This window comes from Spermophilus citellus, assembly GCF_964194105.1.
Source record: "Spermophilus citellus genome assembly, chromosome: 5".
NCBI lineage: Eukaryota > Metazoa > Chordata > Mammalia > Rodentia > Sciuridae > Spermophilus > Spermophilus citellus.
In genome coordinates, this window is record NC_138186.1 from 1711744 (window position 1) to 1723195 (window position 11452).

Consider the following 11452-nt stretch of genomic DNA (forward strand, 5'->3'; position numbering starts at 1 on the left):
CCCCAGTTCTGGGAAATCTCTGTCTATTCCAAGAAAACACGTGACGGATCCTCCTTCCTATTAGCCCATCTCTCATTACTCTTAGCCCCTGTCTATAACCCATCAAGCCCTAATAATTTGCACAGTTGATTTCTGAGCAAGGTTTCTGCTTCTCAGTTCTTTGGACACGTAGGTGTTTTTTTGTTTTTGTTTTTTTTGGTTTGGTTTTTTTGTTTGTTTGTTTGTTTTGTTTTGTTTGTTTTTTGCTTTACAGGACTAAACAGAGACAGATCCCACTGTGGGAGCCTCCCCTACTGAGGTTACACAGTAACCTCTAACTAGGCTTTTTGCTTTGGCTCTTGACCCCTCTCCCCTGGAGTTTTTGGGTTTTTGTTTTTCTCTATCCAGAAGCAAGATGATTGTTTTACAAGATATTCTGTCTATGTATCTTCTACTTAGAACACTCCAGCGGCTTTCAATCCTTTTCATAGAAAAGCAAGTATCCTTATCACACAGTCTAAAAGTAGGGTGAAAGTCATTCCAGTTTGCCTGAGTTTGAGGGGGTTACTCAGGATGTAGAACTTCCAGTGATAAAATCTGGAAAGTAATAACCAAACCAGGATGTGGTCAACCCACCTAACAGGACTTACTGTAAGATCCATGGGCCAAAGTAACTCCATTTTGAAAATCAGCACCTGCCCTGATAGACCCAACCTGATCTTTTCTTAAAATTGGGCATCTCGCCATAAAACCATGAAAAGATAATTTCGGCTTTACTGTAAATTACTGAAAATTCTGAACCTACTTGGAATGCCTGCTCGTGCCCTGAACTCACCCATGTCCAGTTTTCCCTGACCAGATAACAACCCTTTCCTAAACCTTAGTGACGCCTCATAAATTCTGGCCTTCCCTGGCCGGATAATGACCCTCTCTGAGTCTCTAAGATCTCCATAAATTCTGATGCCGGGGCCAGCAAAAATGTAAACTTGTGTTATGCTCCTCAGAGTGTTGTTATCTGTAACCCCACTTTGTGTAACTTTTTGGGCTATAAAACTGGGCCACAAAGAAGCCTCGGGGTTGTCTTGTTCCCACCGTTTTGGGAGGGAGAGGCAGCTCGGCCGATCGAAATAATAAGCTTGCTTTAATTTGATTTTAATTGGAGTCAGTGGTCTTTTCTTGCGTCCTGGTCTAACAGCCCACCCAGGCATGACCTTCCTTTTAGGCACAAAGAGTCCCTAATTTTACTGAAACTGGTGAAGGTGATCCCCTCTCACTGTCTTGACAAGGTCACAGTGAGGATGAATGCTGGCCAAGCCATGCTGGTTGGTGGGAAACCGAAACCATGAGACCCTTTTTTATGTAATTGGGACTTTTCATTCTCATGCTCATGCTCCTGACAGGAGGCATGAGTATGTTAAATGCCAAACCAAATTGAATTTCAGATGGCAAGAACATAACAGGTGGTTCATGCCTTGAAGGCTGTTCTACTACCCTCAACTTATCAAGGACAACTAGAAAGCTGCTCTACTATCTCAGCACATTGAGGACAAAACTGATAATGGACAACAATCATTCTCCGAAAGGTCAGAAGAATTTTAGGCACCACATTGATTATATCAACTAGAACCCCCAAGCCCATATTTTTGGCCTTTTAGAAAACCTAATCATTATGCTCATTGTACAAAACCCACCATATGTAGTTTCATTCTTGATTAAGGAAAGTTATGTTATATACTTACGAAAGTTAAGACATATAAGGATGGATACATTCTTTTCATTTGTATAAACCCTCTTTTACTTCACATAGGGATTTATGATGAGCATACTTAATATTGGCAGAAAGTAGACTGATGTTTAGAACTTACTTTTTATTGAGAAAGATTATAAAGACATAAGAACTAGTGCACCTTGACTGAGAAACAAAGAAACTCTTTGAGAAAGCAGCTCAACCAGTTTTATGAGAATAAATTTAGGAATTAATTAAAGTAGCTTTATAAGACATACTTTTAGAATAATGTTAGAAGTTATTCTATTTAGATTCTTGGGTTTAGAATTCTTAAGTTTTTAGCTGTATGGGTTTCTGATGTGTTTTAAGAATGGCTTATAAACTTTAGGATATTTTAAGTATAAGATTTAAGGGGACTTTTTTAGATAGGAATTTTATATTAGAAATAAAAGTTCAGTTGTACTTTAAAACTTAAAGGTTAATGATAGGTTCGGAGACTTAGAGTCTGGTTATGTAGTTTGGCATTGGTTAATAAGAAAATTGTACATCTTGGGAAAAATCTGAAAAAATGTAAATTAGTGACACATTTTATTAATGATTGATAACTAAAAAGTCACATCCTGGAAAAATTTAAATTGATGTTACATTTTTCTATACCCCCAATTATGGTTAAGGAAACGTTATGTCTTGGCAAAGTTTTGAAATTGTATGATCAATGACGTACTCTGAATCTATAATGATGAGAAAAATTGTAATAAAAGATAACCCAGAGAAAGCTGCATCAGAGCTCTCTCTCTGGAGATTGCTCCAAGGAAACGACTCCTGTCTCATCTTTTGGCCGAGGCCACTTGTCCTTCAGGACTCCCTGGACCCCGCTAGGGCTGGACCCCGGCATGAAACCACAACAATGATGTCCAGTAACAATCATATAGGACCAGATGGGTTATTTTTTAACTACTCCATGGTACATGACTGTACAATTAACTACTTTTTTCAGCAGGCTGCTGTGCCTTGCAGAAGGGCAGCTTGACAGATATTCTTTGCTGGGAAACATTTGCTTGAACTTAAGATGTGTCTCTGGCGAATATTTGTACCAGCTAACCTAACACCTACCAAATCTGAATCCTGGCTATCCACTGACTTCATTCTGCATCACATTTTGTTTTTCTTTCCAGTTGATCTCATTGTATTTGAAATGGACAAGACTTCCCAGAGTCAGAGTCTTTATACTTTCATTTTTTTTCCCCCTCCCTGGAGCTGTTTTATCTTAATATCTGCAAGTCTTTAGTCCTCATTTCATTCAGGCCTCTGCTCAAATCACCCTCCTTATAAAAGAAATCTCCCTTGACCACTCACTCTTTGTAAAATATATATATATATTCCTGCTCATTTGTAAACTAGCATGTGTATGTGTGAGATTGTGTGCATGCTATTTTCTCTGTAATAATACATATAATCTTTTTTCTTCATTGTCTGTCTTCCCCCAACTGGACTATAATGTCTTGAGAGTGAAACATTGTTTTCTTCCTGAAGTATCCCTAGCGCCTAGAACGGGGCTAACGTCTGGCATGTAGTTTCTGAGGGTTTTTAAAAAGTGAACGGATGCATGAATCTTCCACAGGAGTCCCCAGGCCTCCACCAGACCCACCAGTGCTGCCACAACTGATTCTCCAGTCTGCATGGCAGTTTGGATTTGAGGGATGAAGCGGGGACTGTAAATTCAGCAATAATTGCATGAAAGGACTGAGGAAGGCTCAGAGGTTTCTACTCACAGCAGAGGTGGTTATGACTAAATGAGTATGTCCCTATTAGCAATTCGAGCAAACAAAAAAGGCCAGACAGACGAGAAAAGAAGCTACCACTTCTTCCATATAGGCCACCTGTTAACTACATGTCTTTCTCCACTGGCTAGTCATTAGGAGAGTAAATTCTAATTTGCTCACTGATGATCCCAATTGTCTATAATAGCACAGGCACATTGCATGAGGACATTGAGTGTCTCTTAAAGGACACCAGCAAAGAAGGACATAAAATGACCACCTTCCCAACCAGGCTGGTATTTTCTCCTGACTCAATTCCTGAAACCCTTCAGGATGTAGCTATGAATTCTCTCCATTGTCTGTTTTTAGTTAAGCCAAGCTAGGTACTTTCATCATCCCCCCCCCCCCAAAAAAAATATCCGGTAGAAAACGGGACCCCAATATCAAGGAGACATTCAGCCTTGCCTGAAGTCGGCCCCATACAAAAATGATACCAAAAGGAACTCAGTGAGAGAAGCGTTTGAGTGTCTCTTCAGATGAGAATAAGATGCTTCCTATTAGCGAATATCAAGTCAGTTCACATCCCTATTCTAGCTGGATCCTGAAACCTGATGTTATATGAACACAGCTGCATCAGAAACATCCTTGAAAACTCTGTGGCCTTAATGACTGACCACAAAATCCATACATCTCAATCTGGCATACATGGACATTCACAGACCAGCAGCATCTGTCCTGACCAACCTCACCTGCTGCTTCCCACGCTGCCTGCCTCTGCTATACCTAAACACACACACACACACACACACACACACACACACACACACAACAAACAAAAAAAAACCCCGCAAATACACATCTAGATCTATAGACAAAACATATCTAAAGAATGTATATGTAGGTCTATATATAAGCATACACATGCTGAAAAACAATGAAAAATGGAAACTGTGAAACTGTCTCTATTGATAGTTTACATTGTCTATACCGTCAATTCTCCCACCTTGTGTGCAACTCCTGATTTAGTTAGCTCAACCATCATGACAAATTTTAGGACACCCTAATTTTCATTCTTCCCTAATGGAGAAAAAGTATGGGTAATTGAAAAGGTCTGTGTTGATACAGAGGGGAATCTTTTCTCCCTAAACCCACATCGTGGTCTCTCCCCTAGTTTCAATGCACAAGAAAATGCTTCTCTGGGCTGGGGATGTGGCTCAAGCGGTAGCCCGCTCGGCTGGCATGCGTGCGGCCCGGGTTCGATCCTCAGCACCACATACCAACAAAGATGTTGTGTCCGCCGAGAACTAAAAAATAAATATTAAAAAATTCTCTCTCTCTCTCACTCTCCTCTTTCACTCTCTTTAAAAAAAAAAAAAAAAAAGAAAAGAAAAAAGAAAATGCTTCTAAAACGGCTTTGCAGTGTGAAAAACCTAGCAGCGGCCTACCCATCCCCCTTCTCTGGCTCGCAGATACGTTAGGTCATCAGTTCTGATTGGCTGATACCCACGGATAGGCTTCCTGACAGGGTAATGATTCTCTTTGTTCTTAGGAAACTGATGCAAGTTCCTTACACAATACCAATTGATTTTTCGCTCATTTTCCTTAAATGGGCTTAAGATTTTGCCCTACTCACCTAGCAAACAGGCGCGACTAAGTGGATGTAACTCATCTTACATTCCCGTCTCTCTGGCTATGCCACAATACCGTCCGACAGCTCTTTCTTTGAATGGTTGGGCGGCCCTGAAAAGGGCCTTTGAGTAACGTAAGCGACGGTGAAAACCAGGACGCTCAGCCCCCGAAGCCGTAGAGGGTGCGGCCCTGGCGCTTGAGCGCGTAGACCACGTCCATGGCCGTGACCGTCTTGCGCTTGGCGTGCTCCGTGTAGGTGACGGCGTCGCGGATCACGTTCTCCAGGAACACCTTGAGCACGCCGCGGGTCTCCTCGTAGATGAGCCCGGAGATGCGCTTGACGCCGCCACGGCGGGCCAGGCGGCGGATGGCGGGCTTGGTGATGCCCTGGATGTTGTCGCGCAGGACCTTGCGGTGGCGCTTGGCGCCGCCTTTGCCCAGGCCCTTTCCGCCCTTGCCCCTGCCAGACATGGTTAGCGGAGATCAAACCCAACACCAAGTGAGGACGCAGAGCAGAGCCGACCCTTATATACCTACCTCGCCCCTCCTCTCCGCCCCTAGCAAATGTAAAGAATGGAAAGCGCGCGGGCGGGAAATGTGACGTCTACACTCCCCGCCCCTAAGCCCTCCTCCTAATCCCCGGGAGTCGGAAGCGGCTGGCGCCAAGGCAGCTCTACCACCGGTCTTTGCTTTCTTTTATGCTTTCGGGAACTAATTTAGTATTTAAATGTAAATTAATTTACTGCAAAAACATCTTAAGTGAGAAATTCTAATCTTTATGTGGTGAAAAAAATGGGGCTTGTGGGTCTGGAGTCTGTCCATGTTTTCTTTTTCTTTTTTTTATGGGAGGAAAGGTTTATTTAGATGGCTCATAGTTTCAGAGGTCTCAGTCCCTAGACAGCCAGCTGCATTCCTTGGGGCTTAAGATGAGGCAGAAGAATGTGGAGGCAAGTGACTCCCCTGATATACCCCAAAGCCCATCTCTTCCGACCACTCCCTACCGACCTTCAATTGCCACTCAGTTAATCCCTTGAGGGAATTAACCCACTGATTGGCCTTGTTTCTATCAGTCTTTCTCATGGTGATTTATTTGTGAGCTAAAACAAATTTCTTTTTGAATTTAGGATTGGGATGTGGTTCCTGTTGTGCTTAAACTCGCTCGTTCTGGCCTTTGAAATGTATTACCGAAGTCCCTCAAACTCCCATGGCATATAAAACAAGTGGTAAAGCGCAGTGTCATTATTAAGTGATTGGCCCCCATAAGTGTTTTCACAGCTGCCTTATTTGAGAAATGTGGGTGGCTCTGAAAAGAGCCTTTGGCAAAAATGAAATAGGAAACCTAACTACGCCCTCTCCCCACGGATGCGGCGCGCCAGCTGGATGTCCTTGGGCATGATGGTGACGCGCTTGGCGTGGATGGCGCACAGGTTGGTATCCTCGAACAGCCCCACCAGGTAGGCCTCGCAGGCCTCCTGCAGCGCCATGACGGCCGAGCTCTGGAAGCGCAGGTCGGTCTTGAAGTCCTGCGCGATCTCGCGCACCAGCCGCTGGAACGGCAGCTTGCGGATCAGCAGCTCGGTGGACTTCTGGTAGCGGCGGATCTCACGCAGCGCCACGGTGCCGGGCCGGTAGCGGTGGGGCTTCTTGACGCCGCCGGTGGCCGGGGCGCTCTTGCGGGCGGCCTTGGTGGCCAGCTGCTTCCGCGGGGCCTTGCCGCCGGTGGACTTACGGGCCGTTTGCTTAGTACGAGCCATTTCAAGTAAAGCTGAAGGTACCCACCAGCAGGGGAAATGTCGGTTAGCTGCATTACTAATATTTATAGTATGTAAAGTGCAGCGATTGGATGATTAAAAATGTTTTGCTTTACGTAGCAGGCTCTGATTGGTTTATTTTAAAATTGTCCCAAAAATGCAGTTTCATTGGCTACTCGGTTATACCCTCTGTTCTTTTCAGGTTTTTTTTTCTTTCTTTTTTAAACTTTCTTCGTCTTTCATATCTGATCCTTATAATCTCAAAGCGTACTTTTATCTATTTATAAATTAGACTTAGATTTTCATGATACAGTAGTTCTCCAATCTGTTTAACCCTCAGTTCCCGGGGAGTGTTACGATTTAGTGAACATTGCTAACCCGCTCCCCCGTAACATTCTTTACGTTTCATGCCGTGCACCCGATTCATGGTTAGTGTCTGAATAAACGACTCCTTTAGTAATGTTTTAGTTGATCAACGGCCTTCGTTGAAACCTGCAAAAGCATAATTTCGTAAAGTAAATAATATTGTTTCTCTCAAACGAGTCTATAATAGGAGTCCTTTTTGTCAGGTGATCAATGTCTTCCTGAATTCTATACTAGCGCTTTGCCAGGTGAGAAATGGCGGTGGCTGCCACTCCAGCGCCGCCGCCACGTACATTAGCGCGCCAGCCCACCCAGCTTGAAGTTGTGGCCCCTCGTGAAGCAGGCGGTGGACCTCGACCAAGAGAAACTGGAGTCCACACTGCAAAGAGCATAATTTAACCTTGCAAATTGTGCCTCAAATATTAAAATGTTGGATGTTGTTTTAACAGAAGCTTCTACCTTTTCATTGGTTTATTCTATTTTTTTTCTGGTAGCCATTTAGAAAGCACATCTAGCATCCTTCATTTGTGTGGAGGGGTGCCACTTAATCTGAAGCCGCCCTTTCAACACAGTGGAAACAAAGACAAACCATTATTTGAATAAGAAAGCAGTGTAGAAACCAATTATGCGTCTGAGAATTTGTAATCTTTCCGTTTTAAAAGCTTCATTTTATTACTTGCTCTGTTTATTACACTAAGAAAGGCTTATGTTTTTCAAAGTTTCCTTAACAAAAAAAAAATAAGTCTTTCTTGTGAACGTGCACTTTGTAATTTACTATCCCTTTCAAAGTAAGATGCTTACTTCCGTTTCCAGTTGATTTTCCAAATTCTTAGAAATCACTTAATGTATTTGGAAACAGCTTCTTGATAAAATTCGAGGCAGTAAAGAAGATGGACACAATAGGAGTCTGGGACGATTACATTATCTCGTGCTCTAAAGATAGCGGGGGGGAAATCTCAGGGGCCCTAGGCCAGTGCGGACTTGTTTGAAAACTGAAAGGATGGCGGCGGGAATGAGAAGTCACTGCCTTGTTCCCCGGAGTCCTTGGGCCATTACCCAGGGCAGTGTTGTAGAAAAGGATGACAGTTTAACAGTATTTCATTCTCCCTTTAGTTTATAGCCATTAGTTCTTGAAGTTAAATCGCTTTATCATGCAGTTGCTTTTGAAGTTTATTTACTGTCAAACACAAATTAAAGGGAAATTGCCTTGAAATCTTACCTCAAGGGAGTGCCCTCTTGTTTTTACACAAAGGGGACCTAACTTCTTGATACAATGCCTTCCAGGGAACCGCTTAGTCCTTCTAGCGTTTTATGATTGCCTCTCCTAGCTCCTTTGAGAGCCCAAGTCTGTGTTGCTAGGTCGGATGGGCGGTTCTGGGCTGCCAGTGGACCAAGGTTGTAGACCTCGGGTTTGAGGATGAAAGGGCACCCAGAACCAGAGAAGCGCGCCGGACCGCAGGAGTAAGTTGCGATTGAAGAAACTGTTTTCAGACTGTTCCCCTCACACGGAGTATGGTAACTGGGTTTAGTGAATTCTATAGTTTCCCACGACTCCTTCTTTGACCAAAATATGTGCAAGGTGTGCACCAGACAGCTTTTCTCCGTTGCTAAGAAACCAGACCGCACGGATGAAAACCGGTCCTGAACCTGAGGCAAGGCCTCGCCTTCCTCTAGCTCCCCCACCACCCAATACACGACCCTTTGCATTGTTCAAAAAGTGAGAAGCGAGCATTAGGGACAGAGCATCTTCTAGCAGTTTCAAGGGACGCCCCTTGGATTTTTTTTGATTGTCTCGCTTAGAAACAGCACCCCTCTCCCACAAAGGGGGCTGCTTTTCGAGAGGGAAGTTACACCCTTTGGTGTTAGTAGACAGTACTGCCCGACCCTGCTCGGCCTACAGCGTCCATCGCACCCAGCCTCAGGGGCGGCTCTAAGGGTGCTTTAGAGCGCACAGAGGGAAGTCCAGCGCCCCCGGACTGGCGAGGCCCTCCGCTGCGCGCGGCGCTAGGTGCGAGGGGCGGGCACCTGCGTGCACCAATCACGGCGCAGCCCCGCTCTATAAATACGCCGCGCGGGTCCGCGGCCGGCTTCCCGCTCTGCCAGGTCTAGCCAGTTCTTTTCTCTAGTAGCAGTCGCCATGTCCGAGACGGCGCCGGCCGCCCAAGCCGCTCCGGCGGCCGCCCCTGAGAAGCCTTCCGCTGGCAAGAAGGCAAAGAAGCCCGCCAAGACGGCGGCCGCCGCCAAGAAGAAGCCTGCTGGTCCCTCAGTGTCCGAGCTCATCCTCCAGGCGGTGTCCGCCTCCAAGGAGCGCAGCGGCGTATCCCTGGCCGCGCTCAAGAAGGCGCTGGCGGCCGCCGGCTACGACGTGGAGAAGAACAACAGCCGCATCAAGCTGGGCCTCAAGAGCCTGGTGAGCAAGGGCACCCTGGTGCAGACCAAGGGCACCGGCGCCTCCGGCTCCTTCAAGCTCAACAAGAAGGCGGCCTCCGGGGAAGCCAAGCCCAGCACCGCAAAATTGGCAGCCAAGGCCAAGTCCTCGGGCTCTTCGAAGAAGCCCAAAAAGCCCGCAGGGGCCGCGGTTAAGAGGAATGTTAAGACTCCGAAGAAGGCAAAAAAGCCCGCGGTGGCCAAGAAGTCATCCAAGAGCCCCAAGAAGCCTAAGGTCGTGAAGCCAAACAAGGTAGCCAGAAGCCCGGCCAAGGCCAAGGCGGTGAAGCCCAAGGCGGCCAAGGCGAAGGTGACCAAGCCAAAGACTGCGGCCAAGCCCAAGAAGGCAGCCCCCAAGAAAAAGTGAAAATCCTGGCTGGAAACTTTCCAGTGACCCAACGGCTCTTTTAAGAGCCACCTACGTGACTCAGAAAAAGAGCTTGATACAGTTTCCATAGTTGACACTAATCTAACTTGTCACATTGAAACATGAAGAGAAGTTTTGGAAGTAAACTGGTTGGGTTATGAGGGTTTTAGCCTAATTGGTTCATGAAGCTCCTTATAGGGATTAGCTGCGTAGTAACCGTAAGAAGGCAGGGTGTGGCTGGAGGTGGGTGTGAGTATGTTTGGTCTTGGGTAGGTGGGAGACGTTCAGTCTAGCCTCAAGGAGTGGAGCCCTCTGTCTATGGACTAGACTCAAACTGAGCTCCAAATAGACTTTCCGGACTTTTCAAGTTGTGTTTTTTTTTTGTTGTTGTTAAGCTGTTTTGGTCACAACAGTGAAAAAACACTCATTACCTGTGTTGTACTTTTTATTTCCTGTGATGTGTTTCCCATTTGTATGCAAAAGCTTGTATTGGGTATGTGGGGTTTTTAAAATATTGTTTTAATAATAAATTTGTCTTATGGCTTCAAAGTTTTCAGTTTGGGTTAAGAAATTATACACTACTACTCTGAGTTTGCAGTCTTTTTATAAAGTTTTTTTTGTTGTTGTTTATCTTAAAGAAAAATTGTCTCTAATCCAACTAGAATTTATATTGTGAACACAGAATGTGAGTTACATTCTCCCAGAAGGATGGGCAGCTGTTCCAACCCCATTTATTAAATACTTCATCCATTTTCCCAATAAACTGAAATAAGACATCTTATTTATAATTTATTTACATAATAGAATTTTGTTTTCTCCTGAACTCCATGTACTTGTCTTAATTTTATTCCTAATTCATTTATAAATTTGTTGTTGTTTTAATGTAAGAGTTCTTGCTTTCTTAGATCTCACTGCTGGGAGGGAAAAGGTGTGCTGATATTTTGTATCCAGCTCTTTTGCCAATTTCTGAAATTCTACTTTTTTTCTTTTCTCTTCAAAATAAAACCCCTATGGATGTCTCATAGTTAATAACAAAATAAATCTATCCTTTTTTGTTTTCCTCAATGTGAACATCATGAAATTTATTTTTACAACCTTTGCTACAAATCTCCAAAGTAAAGCAGAATAATAATTTTTGAAGACATTTTTAAATTTTTAGTTCTTGGTTTTAATTAACATAATATTAGTTAACATGATATTAAGTGTCCTTTAAGATGATATTTATCAATGCCGCCAGGCACAGTGGTACACACTTGTAATCCCAGCTCGTCCGGAGGCTGAGGCAGGAGGATTGCAAGTTCAAAGACAGCCTCAGCAATGGCAAAGTGCTAAGGAACTCAGTAAAACCCTGTCTCTAAGTAAAATACAAAGTAGGGCTGGGGATATGTTCAGTGGTTGAATGCCCATGAGTTCAATCCCTGGTACCCACCTCCCCCCACAAAAAAAAGAT

The 11452-nt window shown here is 44.4% G+C and overlaps 3 protein-coding genes across 3 annotated transcripts; 1 reads left to right on the top strand and 2 right to left on the bottom strand.

Annotated features, from left to right (window-relative positions):
- Window positions 1-5214: 5214 nt before the first annotated feature.
- H4C1 (H4 clustered histone 1) lies at window positions 5215-5565 on the bottom strand (the record flags this gene model as incomplete). Its single annotated transcript, XM_081296055.1, has 1 exon — window positions 5215-5565. One exon carries the CDS (start codon window positions 5563-5565, stop codon window positions 5254-5256), a length of 312 nt encoding a protein of 103 aa, XP_081152181.1. The 3' UTR covers window positions 5215-5253.
- An 872-nt stretch (window positions 5566-6437) lies between these two features.
- H3C1 (H3 clustered histone 1) lies at window positions 6438-6871 on the bottom strand (the record flags this gene model as incomplete). The annotated part of the gene is made up of 1 exon (XM_081296051.1): window positions 6438-6871. Exon 1 carries the CDS (start codon window positions 6846-6848, stop codon window positions 6438-6440), a length of 411 nt encoding a protein of 136 aa, XP_081152177.1. The 5' UTR covers window positions 6849-6871.
- Window positions 6872-9312: 2441 nt separating this feature from the next.
- Window positions 9313-10516, top strand: H1-1 (H1.1 linker histone, cluster member). Its single transcript, XM_081296048.1, has one exon. The coding sequence runs from the start codon at window positions 9346-9348 to the stop codon at window positions 10000-10002; it is 657 nt and encodes a 218-aa protein (XP_081152174.1). The 5' UTR covers window positions 9313-9345; the 3' UTR covers window positions 10003-10516.
- Window positions 10517-11452: the final 936 nt, after the last annotated feature.